The following is a 25,306-nucleotide window of genomic DNA, read 5'->3' on the forward strand; positions in this document are numbered from 1 at the left end:
AAGCGCTCTCTTCCCTTTAATTTCAATCGAGGCGAGGAGGCAGGCGGGTGGGCAGCACCCGCCAACAACCTACAAAGACGTGGAAGTGTCAAAGGCGCCACGGCTTGGCTTTCACAATAGCGACCGTATCAGCAGCACAGTTTACAGTAAAAACAAGGTGGGGCGAAGAGTGAGGAAGGATGTGCCTAGGGAGGTCATTGGGTCTGTGGCTCGGACCCAGGTTTGCCCGGGCTCTGGGGATCCCCCCCCGCCCCCGCCTCTGCCGCAGAGGAAGGTCGGGTCGGGAGCCACCAGCGCTGCAGAGAGCGCGGCGCGCGTCCCGGGCCGTCCGGGGCCGCGGCGGCGCGACCCAAGTGCGCCCCGAGCGCCCGGGGCGCGCCGTCTGCAGCCGGCGGGGCTGGGAGCGCGCGCGTGCCCGCGGCGCGTGTACTCAGAAAGGTGTGTTTGCTCAATCCCCCGCCCGGTGTCCCCGCCACCTCGCGCAGGGGCAGCGGGGCCCGGAGCAGGGTCTCGGCGGCGCGGCCGCGGGGGCGGCGGGAGCCGGGGCAAGGTCCCAGCCCCGCGCCGGCGGAGGGTGCGCTGGGCGGGGAGGCCGCGCTCGCCAGCCCGGGACGCGCGTCTCACCGCAGCGGGGCAGGTCCCGAGCGCTCGGCGCGTCCGCGGGGGACACTTTGGCCGGCTCGGCCCCCGGACGGGCCGCGGGCGCGGAGGACGCACGGGCGCCGGGGCAGCGGGGCACGCGCCCGCCTTCCCTGCCCGGGTCTGCAAAAGTGAACTGGAGAGCGGCCTCCGAGCGCGGCCAGTCCCGGCGGGGGCGGGGGGAGTTCCCCGGGGCCGTCTGGAGGGGAAGCGGGCAGCCCGGCCGCCCCGGCCGCACCCCCTCCGCCTTCCTCTCCACCCCCGTCCCCCGGGTTCCACGCCGCATTTCTTTGTTTTGAAAGCGCCTCCTCCGCCCAGAGGCTTTTCCCCGGCGGCCGGGCTCTGACGGGGGGTGGGGGGGGGTGGGGCATTGGCTCGCGGGCCCCGCCCCCCACTTAGCCTGGACCCTTCCCGGGGCTCATCCCCCCCCCCTTCGCCCTTTCCCTCACTGCTCGGACCCACGAGGCGCGTCCTCACTTGCCGGACATCAAAGGCAGACGGGGAATTGGAGGGGGAAGTGGAGTTGGCGGGGGGGCACGGGGACCCACCCACCCGAGGCCCGGCCCCGCTGCCCGGCCCCTCCCGCGGGAACCCCGCCTGAGCCCCGCCCCCCGCGTCACGCCGGCCTGACATTCTCACAACCCGTCGGGCACCCAACCTCGCCGCCCCCGCTACCCCCGTGTCCGCCGAGCGCTCTATTTATGTTTCAGCTCAGCGATTTGCATAGTCCCCGCCCCCGGCCCTAGGTCCCCCTATCGGTGCCCCGCCTCCACGTTGACGTCACGGGGGAGGCCCCGCCTCCGGTGCCCGTACAAGGAGCGGCGGGCCCTAGATGGCAGCGTGGCGTCGCCGCGGCGTGTGCGTGTCGCGCTTCCTTGTGCCGTTTATAGGGTCCCGGCACTTCCGCTGTCGGGTTAGAAGCGGCGCGGTCATGGCGGAGCGCGGACAGCAGCCTCCTCCCGCGAAACGGCTCTGCTGCCGGCCGGGCGGCGGCGGCGGCGGCGGCGGCGGGGGCAGCAGCGGCGGCGGAGGAGCGGGTGGCGGCTACAGCTCTGCCTGTCGGCCGGGCCAGCGGGCGGGCGGTGCGGCTTCGGCGGCGTGCGGGGGCGGCGCGGCGCTGGGGCTGCTGCCGCCGGGCAAGACCCAGAGCCCCGAGTCGCTGCTGGACATCGCGGCGCGCAAGGTGGCGGAGAAGTGGCCGTTCCAGCGCGTGGAGGAGCGCTTCGAGCGCATCCCGGAGCCGGTGCAGCGCCGCATCGTGTACTGGTCCTTTCCCCGCAGCGAGCGGGAGATCTGCATGTACTCGTCCTTCAACACCGGCGGCGGCGCCGCGGGCGGCCCCGGCGACGACAGCGGCGGCCCCGGCGGCGCGGGCGGCGGCGCGGGCGGCGCGGGCGGCGGCGGCTCCTCGTCCTCGCCGGCCGCCACCTCGGCCGCCGCCGCCGCTGCCGCCGCCGCCGCCGCCGCCGCCGGGGCCGGGGTCCCGTCGGTGGGGGCCGCCGGGGCGGCGGACGGCGGCGACGAGACGCGGCTGCCCTTCCGCCGGGGCATCGCGCTGCTGGAGAGCGGCTGCGTCGACAACGTCCTGCAAGTCGGTGAGTCACGGGGCAGCCCCGGAGCCGGCCGGCCGCCCGTCCGCGCGTCCGTCCGTCCGTCCCGCGGGGGGAGGGGGCGCCGGGCCCCTGTCCTCCGCGCAGCCCCTCCGCCCGGCGCGGCCGCACCCCCGCCCGGTGCCCCGGGGCGCTGCGCCCATTTCCTCCTCGCCCCTCCCCGCCCCCGTCTCCCCGGACGGGCCAGCGCGAGTGGGAAATGAATCAGCAGGACTCGCCCCGCGGCGGGGCTGGCGGGTGGGTGCCGGGGGGCCCCGGCCCGCCGCCTCCCGCGCCCTCCTCCCGGGAGCACGTCCCGGGGGGCCGCTCGCCCTTTTTTGGGGGGGGGGTTGGTGGTTGTGGACAAAGGCGCCGGCGGACGGCGGGGCTCCGGCGGAGGGTGTGTGTGGCGGGGCCGTGCGGGGCGGGGGAGGGGGCGCGGGCCGCGCAGACAATGCCGGCGGGGCCGAGCGGGCGGCCGGGCCGCGCTCCTGCCCCTGCCCCTGCCCCTGCCCCGCGCCCGCCCTGCCCTCGCCCCTCGTCCGCGCCCGCTCCTCTTTCTTCCTCCGCTGCCCCCTCCCCGCGCCCTGGGTCGGAGGGGTGGGGACGACGGTGCGCTGCCTCTCGGTGGCTGCGGCTCGTGTCGGGGCCCCGACGGGCCGGCGGCCGCGGCGGCGTCTGGGCTGAGCCCGGGGTCGGGATGCCCGGCCCGGGAGGCGCGCGGGGGGGGGGCGGGCCGGGGCCCCGCGTCCTCGGAGGCCGCCCCCCCCGCCGCGGGCGTCCCCGAGTCGCTGGGCGCTGCCCTGTGTGCGGGGCCGGAGTTTGGAGGGCGCGGGGCGGCGGCGGCGGTTACGGGCCCTGCGCTCGCAGGCGGCGGCGGCGGCGGCGGCGGGAGCGCGAGGCGGAGGCTCAGGCTCGGCGGCCGCCCCGCAGCCCCCGCGGCCCCGCGCGACCCCGCACTTTGTTCTCCTTTTCAGGTTTATTTGTGCCCCTTTCAGTGTCCCGTCGTCCCCCGAAAAGGGGGACTAAACAAAAGAGTCTTCTATTTCTTTCCAGAGCTTGTAAAGTAGAAGATGTTTGACAAAGGCGAGAGGAGGACTTGGGATTTAACGCTGCGCAGCCCTCCTTTCTCTGACAGACCAGGAGAGTTTCCTCCGATGCCGACTTAAAGGCTCCCCCCGGCCTCGCCCCCGCCCCCGCCCCCGTGTTCCCCTCGGGCCCGAGCTCTTGCCCTGCGGGGCTGCGAGAGGAACAATGCGCTCCGGGCCCCCGCGCCCGTAGCCTCCCGACTGCCGGCGCGCTCCCCGCGCCCCTTGGCCGAGCGCCGGCCGCCGAGCGTCCTGGTGCCGAGCGCGGTGGTGCCGAGCGCCGTGGCCGATGCCGGGGACCGGGCTGCACGCGGCTCCGGCCCCGAATTCCCGTCTCTTCTTCCCGTAGTCCGTTCTTTTTATCCTTCTCTCTGGGAGTCGAGCGGGGGTCTGGGTAGGGGCCCCAAAAGAGAATTAAGGTTTGTTTAATCCTCTCTGGTTAATTTGAATTCTAATGCAATCTGCAAACGTGATTTTCTGCATGGTCATTTGTTTCCAAAGGCAGCCCCCAACGTTGACTCTTCAAGGTTCGGTACCTTTTCCTTAGGTCTAGAGAGGGTTTAACTTACTTTTGAGGTTCTCCATCTTTTTTTTTTAAAATGTAATTAGCATTCTTTAAAGTTACACCTCTTTCCCCCACCACGTCCCCCCCCCCTCCCCCCCCGGTTCCTGCTGGGTTGAAATGGATTGAAGCACATCCATGGTTTCTCAGTATAACCAAACCAGAGTTTGGGAATTTTTATGGCTTGGCTGGCAATGTTGGATTTTTTTTTTTCTTCTCCCTCCCTTTCTATGCTTGACTCTGCTTGCAAGCAATGAGGAATGACAGGAGAGCACATAGGGAGGGTTTCTTGGCTGATTACATTTAAGCCAGGAATTCACTGTGAAAATAAAGCCAAGGGGCGATAAATAAAAGATGCAATCTTCTCTAGGAGACAGACACACAGCGTGGGCTTTGCCCGCTTTCATCAGCGAAGAGGCCTGGGTGAGTTGTAAAAGAAAATAGTAACTTTTTGAATAGTCCCCAAAGGGGAAGGAGGCCACTGAATGGAGTTGGCAGTGGTGGATGTGAAACAGTATGATGGTTCTTGCAAAGTTTGAAGAGTTGACCACCCTTTCGGAAACACTTACATACGTGCTAAACAAGTGCTGTACAAATTGTGGAAAATATTCTTTTTTTCCCCTCCGAGTTTTGCCAGTTTCCTTAACTTCCAAGTTGTATTACTTGTTGTGCCAGTGAGCTTACGAGATGGAAGGCTGTTAAATGCCTGGCAGCTGGCACTGATATAGAAGACTTACGACCAGGATTTTTTTTTTTTTTCTTGATGGAGAACGGAGAGAATGACTAGAAAAACCATCTAATTTGGCTTTAATTGGTAGGTCAAATTGGTATACTAAGGCAAGAGATTTATTTTATAATTTTGCAATCTGAGGTGGAAGCCATTTCTGCTTCAGAACCTGAAATTGGAAAGGAACACGATACCATGACAGGACCAGAGCAGTTTTCTGGTATTGCAAAACTGCAAGTTTGTTCGTACAGAAGTATTTATGTACTTTTGTAGAGGTGACTAAATTATAGATGCAAGAGGTAAAATCTAGTTTTTGGACTTTATTTTTTTATATTGACACTGTTGAAGATTATCTAGGGATTGAGGGTCAGAGAATTGGGACTTCCCGGAAATTAAACATACTTGTTAGTTATTTTTCAACTCCCATTTTAAGAAGAAATTTCAAGGAAAAAAAATTTAAACCTTGAGGGTAGTAGTTGTAAACAGTATTTAATTGGTGCAGAGCTGTCCATCAGCTGATTATAGGAAGTTTTAGAGAAAGCGTACTTTGCTTGTTTTTACTGAATAATGATCTGTTAGAAGGGAGCCATTGCTTGAGGGTGCTTGTATGTAAATATTATCGGCATTATTGAAGTAATTTTGGAAATCACGTTGAAAAACTTCCCCAAAATTTTGCCTGGCAAAAAGCTTTCCTAATATGATCTGGAACTCAAATTATAAAGACAAATAAATTAAATGACAGACAAATTTAACTGGATAAAAAAACTAAAAATCTCTGTAGGGCTGAAAACATAAGTTAAGCAGCTAACTGTGGCAAATACTTGCAGCCCGATGGAGGCTAACGGAACTCTGAAAAATTGAAAAATAAAAAAGATCAAGAAGTTAAAAAATGGGCAACACCTTTCATAAAGAAATGCAAATGAGTAATAAAATCATTTGTCTTCACTCTTACATAGGGAGATACAGGTAAAGGTGACATGCCATGTTCATCTGCCAAGTCAAGAAAGGTGGGGAGATGGTACCCAGAATTGGGTGAGGAGGTAGGAGAAGATGCTACCTCCCCAGCTGCTGCTCGGCTCAGTCTTTCTTGTGTCATTTCTAGGAATTTATCTGACAGATACATTGATATTAGTGCCCAGAAATGTTCTATACAGTGAGCAGTGCTCACTGCAGTATGATTTGTAATGCTGAAAAACTGGAGTCCATGGAAATTTCCATCAGAAGGGCAGTGGTTAAGTAGTACTCAGTGGAATTCTATGTAATCATGAAAAATAGTGAAGGAGAGAAATATGTACCGACAAGAAAAGGTGACCAGAATATTTCGTTTAAAAACAAGTCAGCTGTTCATGTAGTGGGCTGTAATTTCAATAAAAAACAAGAAAGATAGACTTTACTTACAGATGCATAAAAATATAAGGCTACACAAGCAGCCGTTTTATAGTGGATATCTTTGGGGAAGGGCAGTTAGGTGGATGGGCAAAGTCTTGGGGAGGATTTTACTTTTCTTTTTATGATTGTGTTATGAGTCAGATTTCTCTTCAAAGTAGAAAAAGAAGCATGTATTTGTTGTCATAAAAAGTCTTAGACAAACTATTCTTGTGTCTTTTAATTAGTTGATATTTTTTGTTTTGGGGTGTGTATGTTCCCTTTTTGAAGGTTGGCGTGCATTCAGTTTTGTTTTGAAACGGACAAGTTTCCTTTTGTGCTAATTTTAAAAGCGAGAAGTGTTTAATTAAATAAAACTGGGATCTTCTCTTTAGTATGGGCAAGAAGGAGATAAGTTTCAAAAGGAGTTGCTTTTTCTGTTTGTTTTGTTTTGCTGGTAACTTTTGGGAGAAAAGAATTTTGTTCAGAATTCTAATTCTTTGGTAAGCACGTTATTGCGGTTGTTTTCAGATTCATGACTTAAAATTTCTTGTTTTAGAGGGTGGCAAGGCAGTAAAAGGGAACCTTTTTTAGAATTAGGGTGGATAAAATTTTAATCACTTAATTGACTTAAGGGTAAGTTGTACTTGAGGGTTTTGATTTTCTTTATAGATCAGAGATTGTTATGTAAAGATGTGATTCTAGGTACACTTTCAGAATTGGGTGTTTCGTTTATTGATGATAGTATATTTCATTGAAAGCATTTTCAAGAGTGAAGTGATAATATAGAATGGTTTAAAATCAGAGCCTATACATTTTTCTGCCTTTTGATTAATGAAGAAGTACACAAAAGAAAAAAATTTGAAACTATAGTGGCATTATGTATTTATTCCGTGCCAGTTGATCTGCTTACAGTTGTTGATTTTTGAAAGTATCTGTGTACCTCATGCGTGCTCAGCATTGTTCCGAGGAAAGTTAAAATTTCAATTTCAGGTGAGAAAATGTTGGAATTTGTTGTTAATATTTAGTTCTCTGATGGCTAGTATTGGTCCGGTGAGGAAATCTAAGTGTTCAGGAAACAATACTTTTTGTAGCCTAAAGATTTCAAAAATACTGGAAGGCGAATTGCTGATTTGAATAAGCGAACATCTTTACTGTTGCTTCAGTCTTTAACTTCTTGCCGTTAGCGTCATATTCTGAGTATACCTTCGGGTTGGAGGAGAAAAGGCCATCCCCATTATTTTATTTCAACTGTATGTTGGATTTCATCCTTTTTGCAAAGACTTTGATGCCTTTTCTTTTAGAAACATCAGGATGCTGTGGAACACGTCCTCTAATAGAAGAATTATTGCAATTAATTGAACAACTCAGGTCGTTATTGTCTTAAGTATGTCTTGGCCGATTTTTTAGATGTTTATCCTGGGCCTTTTTTCTTTTTCACAATGGATAATCAATTACCATCAATTCTAAGTCTAAATGTTTCATTTGGAAAGACGGGGACCAGCGTATCTTTTCTGGTCCCACTCATACTAAGGGTTTAGTTAGTAATCTTTGATTTCAGCTGGTAATATTTTCAGTGAACAGGATGGCAATGGATCAATACTGATTTTTTTTTTTTTTTTTAAATAAGCTGCCCCTTTTAAAAATTACATGTTTGGATCTGTAGTAGTAATTCCACATGCTTACATGCTCTATATTTTTGTGTTAGAAAACCAGTTTTCTTCAGTAATTCACAATGAATATGGTACCTTTAAGAAGCTTAGTTACATATACTTAAGATAAATCCCTGGGTGGCTCAGCGGTTTAGCACCTGCCTTCTTCGGCCTAGGGCTGATCCTGGAGTCCCAGGATCGAGTCCCGTGTGTCGGGTTCCCTGCATGGAGCCCGCTTCTCCCTCTGCCTGTGTCTCTCATGAGTGAATAAATAAATAAAAATCTTAAAACAAAAACAAAAACAAACAAAAACAAACTCTTGAGGAGTTAGAAATTTTTATAGGTGCAGTCATTAAACCTGACCTGCCATTGACCTACAACTGTTATATTTAAGAGGACAAATATCCTAAAAAGAAAGAAGATTATAGGTAAGTATAAACATTTTAGGAACAAAGCAGATTATAGGCAACTGCTTTTAAGTGATAGATTACATGGAACCCACAAAACCATTTTTAGTTATCTTTCAAATTACTATGGTGTAGGTTCAACAGCAGTGCTTTCTCACAACAAAAAAAGCCTAATTTAATTTTCTTGGTTTATTAATTTTTTGACATATGTAACTGTTTGGGGATTACTGTAAATTAGAAAACACAAACTTGTTTCCTTCTTGAAATGGATGGAAAGACTCTCGGACTCCTTTTGAGAGAAATCAGTATCACATGGTAATTTGGGGGAAAATTTTACATAGTCTTGCCCCATGAAAGGAGACTCTAGTTTCTCAGTCCTAGCCAGAGTCTCAAAAATAAAGTATGTTGGTTAGATTTGTTCTAAAAACCTAAGTATCTTTACAGTTTTTGGCTTCAGTGCCCGGTGTTTTGCTAAGAATATGCTTTGTACCTGGTTTTTCAGTTCTTTAAAAATAGGATGCTTCCTTTATTTTCCTCATTTAGAAAAGGTAGCTATATCAAGCTTTAGAGAGAATGCAGTACAAAATCTGGTTTTCATTGGAAACTTAAAGATTGAATTTCAGCAAATTGTGAATTCTGTTGCTGAGGATATGCTAAGTGTTTTCTATTTGTGGGATTCCTGAGTGATAATTAGTTTCGTGTCAGTTAATATGTATTGTATATATTTACATATGCTTATTTATGTATTTGTAACTAATTTGATGTTCACAAGTGAGCACAAAAGGAGATGAACCCAGGTGTCATTTGAGTATCATTACCCAAAACATATTTCAGCTACCCTTGTGTACAGATGCATTGTGCTGTTTCTTCTTAAAATATGCTAACAGATGAGAAGCTGTCTTTACAAAATACTTTTGCATGATAGTCATTATCTACTTGTAGAGCTGAGGCCCAGACATGTTGAGTAATTTGTCCAGAGAGGGATAGTAAATTGTTTTTGTGTTTTTTTTTTTTTTTTTTTTTTGAGGGATAGTAAATTGTAAAGCCAGACTTTGAATTTCTGTTTCTTCACTGCTTTTGTCTTTGTGTGGATTGTTTGGTGAGTTTCACAAACCCTAGAAGTCAGGACAAGCATGTTCTTTTTTTTTTTTTTCTTAACATTTTTTTTTTATTTGTAAGTAATCTTTACACCCACCATGGGGCTTGAACCCACGACCCCGACATTAAGAATTGCATGCTCCACTGACTGAAGCAGCAAGGTGCCCCAGCACAAACCTTATTGTTGTTATTGTTATTTTTTAAAGATTTTTTTTTTAAGTAATCTCTATACCCTGTATGGGGCTGGAACTCACAACACCAAGATCAATAGCTGCAAAGTCCACTGACTGAGCTAACCAGGTGACCCAGGACAGGCATATTCTTGTAGCATGACCGGACTGTTGGAGAGATTATTTGGCTGACATTTTGTTGAATGTTATAAAAGTATTTCTAGATAGTATTTTAGTATCGGGCCAAAATATAATGGCTTCAGTTAAGCACTGATTCTAGCATGCTAAATATGTGCTAATGTGAAATATTGGTAGACATTTGGAAATTTTAGAGGTTCTAAGATGAGATTAAAGTTTTGAAAAAGTTAGGAGTGTTCACCATATGAAACTGTGTTACGGTCGTGTGAATACACTTGAATTTACTCTTATGCCTTTACATCTGTGCAGTAAAGAATTTACCAAAAGTTTAAAATGCTGGGACTCCTGGGTGGCTTAGCGGTTGACCGTTTGCCTTTGGCTCAGGGCGTGATCCTGGGGTCCCCGGATCGAGTGCCGCATCGGGCTCCTTGGAGGAAGCCTGCTTCTCCCTCTGACTGTGACTCTGCATCTCTCTCATGAATAAATAAATAAAATCTTTAAAAAAACAAAAAACAAAACCCACAAAAGTTTAAAATGCTTATGCGGAACAACAGAAGTTAATAGCTGGTAAGAAATGTGATTGCTCTGAATTTAGTATATGTATGAAAACTTAAATAGTTTTGCCACATTTGACTTGTTTTTGTAAGTTTTTCAGTGTTTTTGTCAGTGTCCCCTTCCCTTAGGCCAGTAGATGGTATAGCTGCTAGATGTAAAGGGTCTCGTAGGTGATCCATGTGGTCTCAAAACTTGAGTACTCTCCAACTCTGAAAGACCTCTTATATGATTGGAGGCGTTTCTTCACTGAGCTGAGCGCGATTTACAGTGGGCCTGTTTAATAGTACTGCAACAGTACCTACTAATAGTAATAATAGTAGGTAACACTTTTTCTCATAGCATTAACCTTGTGCCGGATAGTGCTCCTAGCACTTTATGTTTCTTAACATTCCTAAGAGGGTAGGTACTTTTATCATCCTCATTTTACAGATGAGGAAGCCAAAGCATAGGAAAAAGATGAGTGACTTTTGCCCAGTCACACAGGCTGATACATTAGCGAGCCAGACACAACCTCTCTGGTGCTCTTACCTACCTTCTAAGTAAGTACTGCCCTTGCTGTGTCATCATTAATTATTCTAGAAGGTTAATCTTTAGATTTTTAGTCTTTCTACTTTCTAGAGTGATTTTCATAGTATCCAGAATTTTAAATTGTAATCACAGCTGTGATTTTTAGCATGTATTTTGAAATTTGACTTGAAACACTGCATTTCAAAAGTTGGAGGTATTTGGAAGCAAGGTATTTGGAATATCATGATCTGGGTCTAGATTTTGTGTACTCAACAGCCAGTATTATGTGGGTTTTATTAGGTTTGGCAGATGGTTGTGTGGGGTGATTTTGATCATCTTCCATTGGGCATTTTTAATTTTTGAAAGAGGAATAACTTCTAGGTTAGGTCTATATGTAGTAAATATGAAGCCAAGATAATCTCTTGTGATATTTTTAAGAAGTCATTAAACGTTATGATTAAAAATCATACTATTTCTTGTTGCTGGTAAGAAGATTTAATATTTTGGGGGGGGGTTTATTGGAAAGATGTTAATTTGAAGGATGCAGTAGGACCTGTCAGTACATTTAAACTCTTACTAACGGAACAAGCTGATCAGATAAATTGGAAGCTCATTTAGTGAATTAATGTGCTTAAAATTCAGGTGACTCACTGCCTGATCCTGCCTTATTTAACAGTCTCGGGATCCCTGGGTGGCGCAGCGGTTTGGTACCTGCCTTTGGCCCAGGGCGCGATCCTGGAGACCCGGGATCAAATCCCACGTCGGGCTCCCGGTGCATGGAGCCTGCTTCTCCCTCTGCCTGTGTCTCTGCCTCTCTCTCTCTATGTAACTATTATAAAAAAAAAAAAAAAATTTAACAGTCTCTCTGTTTACTTAATGCATTTTTCATTGTTAATTGGTGTCAGATCTCTAATGATAGAAGTTATTATATAGAAAATATGCATAGGAAGATCACATGTAGAGTGAATCCACAGAAGTAAGATTTAAATTGTCTTACTTAATTGGATTAGTACAATTTCGAATGCTGTATGTGCCACGTTGTACCTGTTAAAATATTTGCTGACAATGACCAGCATTCCTATGAATGAGGAATATTTTATAATTTCAGTGTAGCAGCAGAGCCTGGAGCCTCTTCTAGTGTTGTGATGGTCTTTCTTGGTGAAGGCCTGCAGAACTTGAAGGCAGCACTGTATTTGGTTATGCTCAACCTTTGCTCCTGCTACCACTTTATATTAACTCCTACAGAGAAGATGGTCATGGTTTTTTTTTTTTTTTTAAAGATTTTATTTATTTATTCATGAGAGACACAGAGAGAGAGGCAGAGACACAGGCAGAGGGAGAAGCAGGCTCCATGCAGGAAGCCTGATGTGGGACTTGATCCCGGGACTCCAGGATCACACCCTGGGCTGAAGGCGGTGCTAAACTGCTGAGCCACCTGGGCTGCCCATGGTCATGGTTTTTATAATATTTTTCATAAAATAAACTCCTAAAACTCAAGTAACAGAAATTTGTAATCTGATTGGTGTATGTGAGTGAGGACCTTTTTTTTGTATACGTTTGCCCTGTTTCTTTAGGACTTTATTATTTTTTTCTTTTAGCAGTCTTTACGCTTCCTTAGGGCTTCGGATTTTGTACTCTTGGCGCCATCTTTTAGGCCTCCCCTTCCTTGCCAGTCACCTGTGTGATATTTGACTTCTCCTTCCTGTGGACAGCGGTAAAGCTAGGACAGATGTGACCAGTGGCTGCTTTGTGATGATGGTAAAGTCAAGTGAGACTTGAGGGTAGAAGGTGGAGGAGCCTCTGAACCCAGCCTTCTTCAGTATTATACTGTCTCCTTACTTTCTCTCCTTCCTTCACTGCCCTTCTTCCTTTTTTGAGTGGGGGGAAATGGAGTGGAGGGGATGAGGGGTAGTAGGGAGCGAGTGGTAGGAAAGACTGCCAGAAATCCTGAAGAGGTAGGAAATAGCAGCAGCCAAGAGCTTGTCCTATTCCCTTCCTTGCCTGCATTGTCTCCTCCCCTCCAACCTCCCCTGATTTAGGGGAAGAAAGCTGAGGTCACGAGGACCTGTGTGTTCCAGCTGCTGCTTGGCTGCTATTTTTAGCCTGGCCCTGCGTCAGGCTGGCACCAGGCCATGAGGGCACAGGGCCAGCACGTTCTGGGACTGCTGGCACATGTCAAAACTGAACTTTTCAGTTATCTGACTAAACTAATTTTCAGACGTATCCTCCACTATGATACTCTACTTATCTCTTCGTTTTTGAAGTGGGATGTACATGTTTGTTTTAAGAAAGGCTTGATTTTTGATAGTGGTCATCATACTGTTATAACTATTTTAGATGGGAGAAAGATTTACGAATTGCCTTATCAGGTCACACTTAGATCCTGCTTGGTAATTTTGGTTTTGTGGTGGCACCAAGAAGTGTGAAATTTGCCAGACTTATTTAATATGCCTTAGGTGTCTTTTAAAATTGCCACTGTTCTTGAAGTTGTAAAGTCAGAATTGGTTTATGTAATTACAGGTGTCATCAGACATTTTTTAAAAAACACTTGTGCTGTTTTTTCCCTACAGTTGTCAGTGTTCCCTTTGCTAACCCAGCAAAGGGTGTGTTTCGATTTGGTTAATGCTATAGAAATGTGTGTGTGTGCGCCCCGCCAAAAAAAAGAGCTTACTATTCTTGTAGGGAGTAACGAGGTATTTGGAATATCACGATTTGGGTCTAGATTCTGTACACTCTACAGGCAGTATTATGTGGATTTTATTTGCAAACTTAGTTTTAAACTTTCAGATGTACATGTGAATTTCAGGACTTACTTGATTTCTAGATGTGCTCAAAATGAAAAGTAAGTTGTATTTGTTCTTGAATATTTTTGGAAAAAAAGTACAAAGAATGTTGGAGAGTGAATCTGTATATTTGGAAGGGGCTGCCATGTGAACATTGCATACATATATTCTTTCTGGGGTGGTACGTAGACAAGCTGAGGTTATGTTAGGGATGATTTTCAATGTACCATCGACTACACTGAATATGAATAGAACCAGGGATGATGGTTATTCACTTATTCAATGAGTAGTGGTGTAATACACTTAGATCTGTTGAATGGCAGGGTAACATTTAGTTCGTGAATTGATCTGATGTCCTTCTTAAGGTAGCACAAAATAATTGGCCAAAATAACTAGAAATAGAATCAAATGGATTTTTTTCTTCACTTTGTCTTTAAGGTTGTTATTGGATGGATTCTGCTGAATTCACTTTTGTGAAATAAAGTTTAAGGTGAGGGATTTAGTGAAAGGTGAATTTCTGGTCTAATAGCTTAGAGAAGGCAGATGTTTTAGAGTTTATTTACATTTTTATTTTTATTTATTTATTTAAAAGATTTTATCTATTCATGAGAGAGAGAGAGGGAGAGAGAGAGGCTGAGACACAGGCAGAGGGAGAAGCAGGCTACACGCAGGGAGCCCGACGCAGGACTCCATCCCTGGACTCCAGGATCATGCCGTGGGCCGAAGGCCGCACCAAACCGCCGATCCACCCAGCTGCCCTTACATTTTTCCATCTTAAAACAAGGTGCTTACTTTGTGGATAAGAGCACAAGCTGTGGGCAGCTTGCTGTTCCTGAGCTAAGAATATTTTATTTTTTTTACTTAGAGTACAAATAAAAATTTCATTAAGAAATGTAATCAAAATGTCTTGGGTATAGATTATGAAGTACTTTGATCTCTTACACAGTGTAGTAATTGTACCATTTGGTGTCTTTCTGCAGTTAGTGGTTATAACTAGGTATTCCGAAGGTGTCTTGGAAAAAGATCCATTGATCTATGTATGTTTCTCTAGATGGGTGTTCACTTATAGATCTATCTGTATAACTTAATATGATTCATAGAACACTGCAATCTACTGGATGATAGTAGGTAAGTGACTGTGTTATGGATCCTTAGTGTAATTTATATTTTATTTAGGTGAGTCACGTAAATGATGTCAGTACCAGGTCAGCTTGTCAGTGTTCCCTTTGCTAAGGGCTTTAAAACCAAAGCCCAGAAGGTACTTTGACTAGTGTGGTTTAGAGTCCTTATAAGCAAAATGCTCAAATGATGTTCCTTAGTGGAACTTGCCAGAGAAAATGTCTTTGCCATTTTCAGGGATCTCTCTTAGCAACTTACTAAAAAATTAGCATTTTGTCTAAGCTGTTTCATACGTAGGAAATTCCAAAGTACAAGATAGTATTGTATTTTTGCTTTTAATAAGGACTATTGCAGTGGGAAAAAAAGTTTTCAAAAAACTATTAATTTTACTGATTTATGGCAAAGTACTTCTATTTTAAAATGGATAGATTTTTAAAAAAAATTTGTTTTAAAGGTAATTTGTTTCTTTTTTTTTTTTTTTTTTTAAGATTTTATTTATTTATTCATGAGAGACAGAGAGAGAGGCAGAGACACAAACAGGCAGAGGGAGAAGCAGGCCTCATGCAGGGTGCCTGATATGGGACTCGATCCTGGGTCTCCAGGGATCATCACACCCTGGGCTGAATACGGCACTAAACCGCCGAGCCACCCGGGCTGCTCGGTATTTTGTTTCATTTATGATTTTTCATGCTCATTTTTTTTTTTTTTTTTATTCATGAGAGACACAGAGAGAGAGAGGCAGAGACACAGGCAGAGGGAGAAGCAGGCTCCATGCAGGGAGCCTGATGTGGGACTCCATCCTGGGACTCCAGGATCACACCCTGGGCCAAAGGCAGGCGCTCAACTGCTGAGCCACCCAGGCGTGCCTCATGCTCATTTTTAATAATTTGCTTTCATAGTTTATAAGTTCTGATGTATTAGAAAAAATTGGTGATAAAGGAGCCAGTGATTATGGGTTTATTCAAAATTCAGTGCATGTATTAAGTCTGCATTTGTCTTAGTAGCTCATAGTGGCTTGTGTTTTGATTTTGGTAAATCATGAGACTTCTGAGTTCTTGTGTTCTGTTAAATTTTTGTTTTGACATACAAGTATGTATATATATATATATTTTTTAAACTGTGTGCATGCATGTATGTGTTTTGGGGTCTTAGGAAGGAATGGTGGTTGTGATGGGTTAAAGCACAAAAAATTCAAGTAGCCATGTTCAGGTATACAATGCTTATTTTAAGAATTTATATTTCTTTGGATTGCATATTTAATATTGTTATATAAAAATTATTTTTTACTCAACCTTCTCCCTCCCCCAGTTCCTCCTCTTAAAAATAGTAATAACTGAGAAGGTAATCATGAAAGTTCAGTGTATAAAGACCGTCTGCATTATTATTTTTAAAAAGATTTTATTTATTCATGAGAGACACAGAGAGAGATAGAGATAGAGAGAGAGAGAGAGAGAGAGAGAGGTGCAGAGACACAGGGAGAGGGAGAAGCAGGCTCCACACAGGGAGCCCAATGTGGGACTCCAGGATTATGTCCAAAGCCAAAGGTGGCGCTAAACCGCTGAGCCACTGGGGCTGCTGGACAGTCTGCATTATGATAGTTTTAGGGGTGTATTGGCTGTTGCATTTTTGAAAGGCTATTTAAAAAATTTACTTCTTTGAGTTGCTCCTTCCCTCTTTGATCCTTTGCAGTTGTGGAATTGTGGATCAACTAGTTGTCTTTTTTGGTTTGCTCTTTTAATCTTAGAATTGAGCTTTGATCCTGACTCAAGAAGCCTTATTTAATAAATCTAGAAAATTCTATTATGTCTTGACTTTTTAAAGAATCCTTATTTAAGGGGATCCCTGGGTGGCTCAGCGGTTTAGCGTCTGCCTTTGGCCCAGGGCACGATCCTGGAGTCCCGGGATCGAGTCCCACGTCAGGCTCCCGGCATGGGCCTGCTTCTCCCTCTTCCTGTGTCTCTGCCTCTCTCTCTATCATAAATAAATAAATCTTTAAAAAATTAAAAAAAAAATGACTTACAAAAAAAGAATCCTTATTTAAATCTAGAACTGTCATGCTGTTCTAAAAAAAGATACAGTAAATTGGGTGTGTTTAGATAATATGGTTTTCCTCCAGTGAAAAAGTAGGCTGACCTTCTGAAATTCTACAAGGGGTTGTTGTGGAGACTGATACTGGCCTATCTGATTCGTGACCTTTTCCAAACTTGAGAACACAACTTAGAATTCGTCCTAAATGTAAATATTAGAGGAAGTGAAAGATGATTTCTTAGGAGAAATCAGAAATCACATCCTTTGTAGGACTGCAGATTTCTAAGCTTCTTTAATAGAGGGAGCAACAGTTGATTATCACATGACTCAAAATATGAGGTGCTAACAAACAGATGTAAACATATTTTGCCATACACAGTTACAGAGTCATTTTGAGTTGTCCCTTGTTTATTTTTAGTCTTATTCTTTGGGATGAAAATCTGAGAGTATTTAAATGCAAAGTCTCTTTTTGGTGTAAAAGATGTGAAAGATGTATCTGCTAGATTGAAAAAAATAAGGTACTAGCAAATTTTAAATTCAGGTGAGCCAACTATTAAATAGTGCCCATGCAGCGTATATGTAGTAGATGTCAAAATGTTACTTGAGTAATAAGCTTAGATTACATCCCAGTCTTTGTGGATGCCTATGTGAAATTCTCTTAGATGGAAAAAAAGCTCCAAGTTGTAATTTCTATTTAATTTTCTGAATCTGAGTTGCTAGAAATTAATCTATTAAGAGGTATTTAGGGGCACCTGGGTGGCTGCTCAGGTGGTTAAGCATTGGGCTTCTTGCTCAGCGGGGATTCTGCTCTCCCCCTCACTCTGTCACTCCCTCTCTCCCTCTCCCCAACTTCTGTCCCTCCACACTGCTCATTCTCCCTCTTTCTCTCTCTCAAATAAAATCTCTTAAATTAAGAGGCATGTTAATAGGAATATGACCACAAGATAGGTAGATTAGTTGTTAGGACTTGGTTTATTCTCATCAGTTTAATTTCTGCAGATAGAAATAACCTTATAGATGTAGTTTCGTTCTTCCTTTTGGTTATTTGAGGGGACTTTTTCTTTAAGCTTATTACTAACTTGTTAACAGCATTGACCAAAAGCTGTTATAAAAGCAGTTTATTTATTTGATCATTCCAACCCTAAACAAAATGGGTATTCCTGTGTAGAACAGTACTTTTGAGTTATCCAAGAAAATAACTTTCAATTATAAATGCCTTTGAGGGATTAAGAGATTGCTTTTTCCTTTTATTGGCTATTTTACTTTTTAAAGAAACTGGTAAAAAATAAATTTAATTAGTTTTTTTTTTTACCTTTTTTTTCCAGATGACTTATAAAGCACATATAACTTCAAAACATCCCACAAGATCTGACATCTTATGAAAAAACATTGGCTAATTAATAGGAATGGCTTATTAAACTGGTCTACAATATGCTGATGACTTTCTTTTGGGATGGAATTTGCTTCAGACTCATTTTTGCCTAAAATGGGATAACCAAACTGTGTTTTGAACAATAATTTGATAATAAAAGTGCACTCCCAGTGCATTATTGGGTGACCATTTGTTCCCATTTGTCCAATCTTAGTTTATGCCTCATTTCCTGGCACAATTGTCAGCAGTCCTCTCTTCAGATCATAAAGTATGTAGTTACTACAGTCATATGTATATCTTGTTTTTCACAAAGGGGGGGGCAATTAATAAATCATTTTAAAATTAAATACTCTGTGAGTTTGCACACACGTGCTCCAGGGTGTGTGTAAGGAGAGAGGGAGAAAGGAAGAGAGGGAATTTGTTTGAGAAGGAGTTTTGGGACTGAAAGGAAACTTTTGTCTTAACTCTGGTCTTCATCAGCTACTCAATCTCTTTCAGATAGGAAATAAATGATTTCTGTCTGGGTTCTTATTCACATCTAAAGGAAACAAGAGAGTCTCATACTCTCTGGGTTTGATGTGTCTCTTCTCTCAGGTACCTGCTCGCAGCCCTCTTTACCCTCTTACTCTCCTCTACACACCCCCACCCCATCCCTTGCACTTTTTTTTTTTTTTGACAATTTAAAGATAAGTGGGCAGCCCCCGTGGCCCAGTGGTTTAGTGCCGCCCTCGGCCCAGGGCATGATCCTGGATACCCGGGATCAAGTCCCACGTCAGGCTCCCTGCATGGAGCCTGCTTCTCCCTCTGCCTGTGTCTGCCTCTCTCTCTCTCTGTCTCTCATGAATAAGTAAATAAAACCTATAAAAAATAAAAAGTATCTTTTTTGAAAAAAAATAAAGACAAGTAAATTTTCCTACCGTTATTTGATGTCATAGCATATTAGTGTGTTTGTATTAACACTACAATTCCCTTTGCACGTTTTCTTGCCTTAGATTGATGTTCACAGGTACTGCTCATTTTACGTACTGGCAGGTGGCCACTTATGTGAGTGTATCATTTGCTAATCACGTGACCGTGACCGTGACCGTGAGCTTGGAGAGCATTCCTGACCCATCAGGAGGCTAGAGTCCTCTTTGCTGGCTGTTGTCTTACTACCTGTGTACCCTTAGGCAGATCACTTACTGGCTCTGGGCTTCCTTGACTCCTTATAAAATGTTAATAATTATACCTCTGTCACCTCTATCATGAGGCTGTTAAGAGACCCACACGGGAATGAATACATGAAACTACTTGAATTCTAAATTACACTAGAGGAAAATACATTGTTATGCAGTGTTTCCCTTTTACCTAATTTTCTCCATTATTTACTTAATTTCTCTAATTTACCTAATTTTCTCCATGACTATTTTTTTCTGGTTTTCTGTATTCTCCAAAATCCTGTAATCATCATGTATTGATTTTGTAATCAGATAAGGGAAACATTGTTTCAAAAACCTGTTTCATTACCATTAAAACATCAAGTTTCACCATCTACAGATTAATCTCCATTACGGTTTTACTGTGATTTGTACCTGTTGCCTGATCTAGTGCAACTAAACATTTTCTGTATCGTCCAACAAGGTGTGCCATGGCCTTGGTGTCTTAATGCTTCCCTTGATTTTGACCCTAATGATTGATGAATTTTCTCTTTACTTGGAATTCTAGAATTATTCTTCTGAAAGTAAAAAGAGACATGTATATTATCAATTCAGTGATATTCATGAATAGAATGGACAGCTTATGGATTAGCGTGGTGACTTGGGTTTTAGTTTTAGGTTTCCATGAGTATTTACTTACCATCTGCAAGCAGAGAATGGAAGAAGTTACAAAGCACTCAGTTTCAGATACAGTTATGAATTTTTCAGGTCATATGACTGCTGAGATCTACCTGCCCTTCTTTTGGCAACTTGAATCAATAAAAAGAGTTGATTAACCTTTTTCTTCTCATTTAAACATTTACAGATAAAGTGTTGAGAAAAATAGTTTTAAGGAAAAATTTAAGAGCTTGGTATGAAATGATATTTTGGGTGTTTTTCCCCTCAATTCTATTTTTAGGTGATCTCTTAAGTCTTGCCCTTGAAAGCTGTGCTGATGTGACCTATCTACCTCACTCTCTTTTCTAGCTATACAGTGAAAGGCCTGTTAATGGCCTTCTGCACTTCCAATATGTACCACAGAGGTTTTTTTATTTCACAGAATATGCTTTCTTTCTGTGTGTGTATACATATGCATGAGAGTGGACATCACGTATTTGTAAGAGTGTTATAATCAGCCTGTATACTTTGTACAGAGCATCAGCTTTTAGAATCTATAATGCGGTCAGAGTGACCATTGCCCATATGCTCCTTTTGCAGCACCTTCAGTGGCTTCCTTTGCTCAGAGGACTTAAAGTTGTTTGTGGGTGTGCAGGGCCTACCATGGTCTGGCCTGGACCTTCATCTGCCTCTTGCACATTTCCCTCTGCCCTTCAGTTGCCTCCAAGCTGCTGTGCTGCCGCTTTTGCCCACGTTCTTTATTCTGATTGGGAATCCTTTTTTTGCCTGGTTGGTGCCTTGGCATCTCTGCTCAGAGAAATCTGGCAAAGACTTCTCTCCTTTGTAACAGTATGGATGGTTTTCCCCATTAGATTGTATGTTGTGTTTATGTGTATGTGTAATGTATTTTTGTATCCATAGCTCTTAGTACAACCCTTTGCACATAGTTGACTCCCAAAAGTTTGTTGAATAAATGGATGAAATAAGTAATGTTTTACTTTTTTTTTTTTAATTTTTATTTATTTATGATAGTCACAGAGAGAGAGAGAGAGAGAGAGAGGCAGAGACATAGGCAGAGGGAGAAGCAGGCTCCATGCACCGGGAGCCCGACATGGGACTCGATCCCGGGTCTCCAGGATCGCGCCCTGGGCCCAAGGCAGGCGCTAAACTGCTGCGCCACCCAGGGTTCCCATGTTTTACTTTTAAAATGTTTTTCTTACTCTCCAGGAAGAGGCACTGCTTCAACTCAGTGGTTCCATCTACCTTCTCTTCCTACACCTATGCCACAAAGAATGTGTCAGTTTGAGAAACAGTCCTGTCGTATGTTTGTGGTCACTTTGGGCCACCCCCAGATTCCGCAGATGTACATTTTCATGTGTCTCTGCTGTTAGAGGGACTTTTGTAGAAGAGCTTGAGAAGCTCCTGTGTCAAGATCACTTGTATTGGTATGTGGGTTTATATGATGTGGGCTGAGAAATTTGTCATGTATCATTGGGGAAAAGCCAAACAGCCAAAGGTTTTAAGTGGATAATAGGGCATGCAGTTAAAGCAGGAGACTCTAAGGCCTTCTGTGGGTCAGTTCTCGTTTCTTCTTTTTCTCATTTTTCTTGAATGGGCATCTGTATTGCATTTTGGTGAGGGGAGACAGAGCTCATGTGCAGGGTCACTGTGGGCCACATTGAAGGTCTGTATGCAACTTTTTTTTTCCTGTTTATTACTCTGCATTCTTGCCTGTGCTCGAGACTTTGTTTTTTGGTCTCTTTTTCTTTTTTGCTCACATTAACCTTTGATTCTTCATGCTAGTTCAACTTAAAAGTAGCAGGCTAGAGTGATGCATATAAAAAATACCAGTCAAGTGTCTACCACATAAAGTTTTTTTCCTACCATTAAAGTGGTCTTGGACAAACTTGGCTTCTTTCCAGTATCTTGTTTGGGATGGTGGTGGAAATCAACTCTAATTTGAAACTTGTATTCTTTTACTATTCTGTGTAGTTACAGCTTAAAAACATCTACGACTTTTGAGTACCAGTTTCAGTGCTTTACAGCATGATCTCCAGCCCTCATAACAATTTTGAGAAGATGTTCTCTTCACACTGTGGCTGAGGGAACTGAGGCATAAGATGCTAAATCACATGTCCAGGAGCACTCACCCAGTCTGTGCCAGACCTGGACACTCAGGCCTCCTGCTTCTCAAGTGGGATCTTTTCACTCTACCACCTTTTCCTCTGGTGTTACCGAAGGCAGCTTGTCTTCCTGTACAGACATGAAAGTAACTGTTCAGAGACCCTCTGGGTCTATAATCCCATTCAAAAATCAGGTTTGGGCAGCCTGGGTGGCTCAACGGTTTAGTACCGCCTTCAGCCCAGGGCCTGATCCTGGAGACCCAGGATCGAGTCCCACGTCGGGCTCCCTGCATGGAGCTTGCTTCTCCCTCTGCCTGTGTTTCTGCCTCTCTCTGTGTCTCTCATGAATAAATAAAATCTTAAAAAAAACAAAAACAAAAATCAGGTTCCTGACCTTTGAACAGTGGCCCATGATTTTTGGGATGTGCTACATTTTACTTTTTAGGTTTTGATAGTGCTAATGGGTATATGACCCATAGTATCTTCTTGCTTATTGGAGCCAATAGTAAGTTGAATATGACTTTCTTTGCTGAGTCTCTCTTTTTTTTTTAAGATTTTTAATTTATTTATTCATGAGAGAGACACAGAGAGAGAAGGAGGCTCTCTCTGGGGAGCCTGATGCAGAACTTGATCCCAGGACCCCAGGATCATGACCTGAGCTGAAGGCAGATGCTCAACCGCTGAGCCACCCAGGTGCCCCTTTACCGAACTTTTTATAGAAGAGCTTCATTTACAGCATTTGATGACATTTATAGTTGGGCTTAAAACAATTACCATTTTCTCTTTCGTCAGTTCCTTGATTTCTTTTTTTTTTAGTGGGAAACTTGGGGGCAGTGTATGTAGGAGATGCTGCAAAGAGGAAATAAGTGCAATAGAAGCTACGTGAAGCCTCTGAGGTGCACACACACTGTTGCTGGAAGGCAGTTCCAAGTGCTGATGGCTTGTGTTAGCAGCCTGACTGATGGAGAGATTGAGTAGTTTGCTGAAGTGCTGTGAACCTTCTCTCCTTACTAATAAATTATAGCCTCAAGTCTTGTCTAACTCTTAGAGTCAGTCTTAACATTTTCCTTCCCTCTTTTGTTTTTGGGGAAGCTCCTCTGTTTGCTGGGAAGGAAAGATGAGATCTGTCTTTCCAGGCAACACCAGGGTCTTTTCCTTTTCCTTATTTCCTCCTGTGTGTAGCCATGAGATTGTATAAAGGAACATTTGTAGGGGGATCCCTGGGTGGCTTAGTGGTTCAGCGCCTGCCTTTGGCCCGGGGCATGGTCCTGGAGTCCCGGGATCGAGTCCCGCGTTGGGCTCCATGGAGCCTGATTCTCCCTCTGCCTGTGTCTCTGCCTGCCTCTCTCTCTCTCTCTCTCTCTCTCATGAATAAATAAATAAAATCTTAAAAAAAAAAAGGAACATTTGTAGAGGCTGTTCAATCCACTAGTCTGAAATGCCAAGACAACTAACCTATCTACCCTACTTACCTTTATTTCTCTCTCTCTCATTTCTTTCCTCCCTTCTGCCCTTCCTTCTTTTTTTCTTTCCTTTATTTTTCAATTGGGAGTAGGCAATGTAAAGGTGCAACCCGACTGGCTAATGTAAGATAGTAAATAGTCAGGACATGTTCCTTCCTAAGAAGACCTGGATTGTTTGATTTGCCTTCTTGTGACCTCATTCTTGTTGTCACCATATCTTCTCAAATTAGTGAACTTTGCATATGGGTTTAGCTTTTATTGCATAGCTGGGTCTGTCTGTAGCAACTGCAGTTTACTTTGTAAAAGGCTTATTAGTAAGTCTATATAACTTGTCATAATTCTAGCACTTTAACTTTTTAAGGTATATGTTTTGATATCTGATTTACAAAAGTGCTATATAAAAATCCACCTATGCCATATAATTGCTGAAATACTGAGTAAGCTCTGCTTTTTATGACCAAGTTATGGGATGAGTAATTACTCTCCAGAGTGAGTGGTTCAAAATGAAATAACTATATGCCTAAGGTGTGATGTGACACCAGATGTATTTAGGCCCCAAGGGTATGTAATTATCTCACTACTCTTGCACATACACATGAGTACACTTACGCTTATGGCAGGAGTTTTATGTGCAAAAGAAAATTCACTTCTGGAAAGTGAAGGAGCAGTCCATTATTTTTGAGAGGCTCAGAGGTGGTTTGGTATTAGAGGCCCGTTTCACTCCTCCCCAACAAAATTGGACCTCACTGGACTGTCGAGTAAACCAGTCTCAAACCCTGGATTTCAGATATTAAGGATAATGTAGGGATATCCTCAAAGCACCATGTTTATAATTTATATTCTGCTGCTCTGTACTCAGTGACTTGTTATATACTTCATTTTGGACTCTATTTTGATCATCAGATGTATGACTTAAAGGCAATAAATGTTGTACTCTGGCTTCCTTTTGAAAATAAAAATGGTTGTAGTCTACTTAAATTTTTAATTTTGTATACAGGTTATTTGTCTAGTCTCTTTCTATAGATCATGAATAATTAAAGTTAGTACCTCAAGCTGATTTTTCTTTTCTAGTTTTAATTTAGTGTTGAAATAATATTTTAAGTGCATTAAAAATGTGCCTGATTCATTTTACCACAATTCTGCTAGTCCCATCAGTTAACCGTGCTATTGTGTAACATGATCAGGTTACACCAGTCTGGTACCCTCCCAGCAAAGGACCAGTACTTCAGTTTGGGGATTTGGTTGGTAGTTCAATTTGGGGATTTGGTTGGTAGTTCTGACAGTTGACAAGCCTAGGAGATGAAAATATCCTTAGTGTGGGGACTAGTGCAGAGGCCCACAGTGGCTGCTAGGTCTTCCCTTGGGCTAGAGAAAGGCCAGTTGAGATACTGCTGGCTTTGGGACTCCAAGTAAATCAGCAGTTGATGGGAGCTTACCTGTTTACAAGGTGATTCTCTTGGGAAGCTTTTTTTTTTTTTTTAAATAATGTCAGGGGCCAAATGTTTGCTTAGTTTTGAAACTAAGTGAGAGCAATACAAACATTTAAAGCTTTAAATTCTTAAAAATATAATTACAAGTAGTTTATGAAAACCAAACAGGACATGCATGCTGTGCTAATAACATCAGTATGTTAGGGCGCAACCACTGTATCAAATATCCATGTACTCAGTGAAGAGTTGTGAATTTCAGATTGTATTTGTGCTGTCTACAGTGGTAGCCACTTGGCCACATGTGACCTCATTTGAAATGAATTGAGATGTGTATTGCATGGACCAGAGATAAGACTTGGTGCAATAAAAAACATGTAAAATATATCATTAGAAATTTGTTGAAATGATATTGTGGGTATTTTGAGTTACATGAGATGTATTAATTAAATTTCATTTCATTTTTATTTTCACCTTTTAAAAATTTTTTACCTTTTTTTAATGTGGCTACTAGAAAATTTAAAACTGTATGTTTGGCTCACATTTTTCTCTCAGTGCTGGTTTTTAGACCCTGTGGTCTCATATAAGTTCTTTTTGTTTAGGTATACATTTCAGCTATGATTCAGTTACATACTTGATTTTAACTTTTTGCCAACATATATCTAAATATCTTGTAGTGATTCTTAAGCCATCATTACAAG

General features: G+C 43.8%; 1 protein-coding gene across 1 annotated transcript in view; it reads left to right on the forward strand.

Moving 5' to 3' along the window:
- The first annotated feature begins 1,566 nt into the window (after positions 1 to 1,566).
- ZSWIM6 (zinc finger SWIM-type containing 6) overlaps positions 1,567 to 25,306 on the forward strand; it is a 193,154-nt gene continuing 169,414 nt past the window's right edge. Inside the window, exon 1 of the mRNA XM_072749999.1 lies at positions 1,567 to 2,234. Within this exon, the coding sequence (XP_072606100.1) occupies positions 1,571 to 2,234 (664 nt within the window). The 5' untranslated portion in view covers positions 1,567 to 1,570. The remainder of the gene's footprint in view (positions 2,235 to 25,306) is intronic.

Source organism: Vulpes vulpes, chromosome 2 (genome assembly GCF_048418805.1).
Source record: "Vulpes vulpes isolate BD-2025 chromosome 2, VulVul3, whole genome shotgun sequence".
Classification (NCBI taxonomy): Eukaryota; Metazoa; Chordata; class Mammalia; order Carnivora; family Canidae; genus Vulpes; species Vulpes vulpes.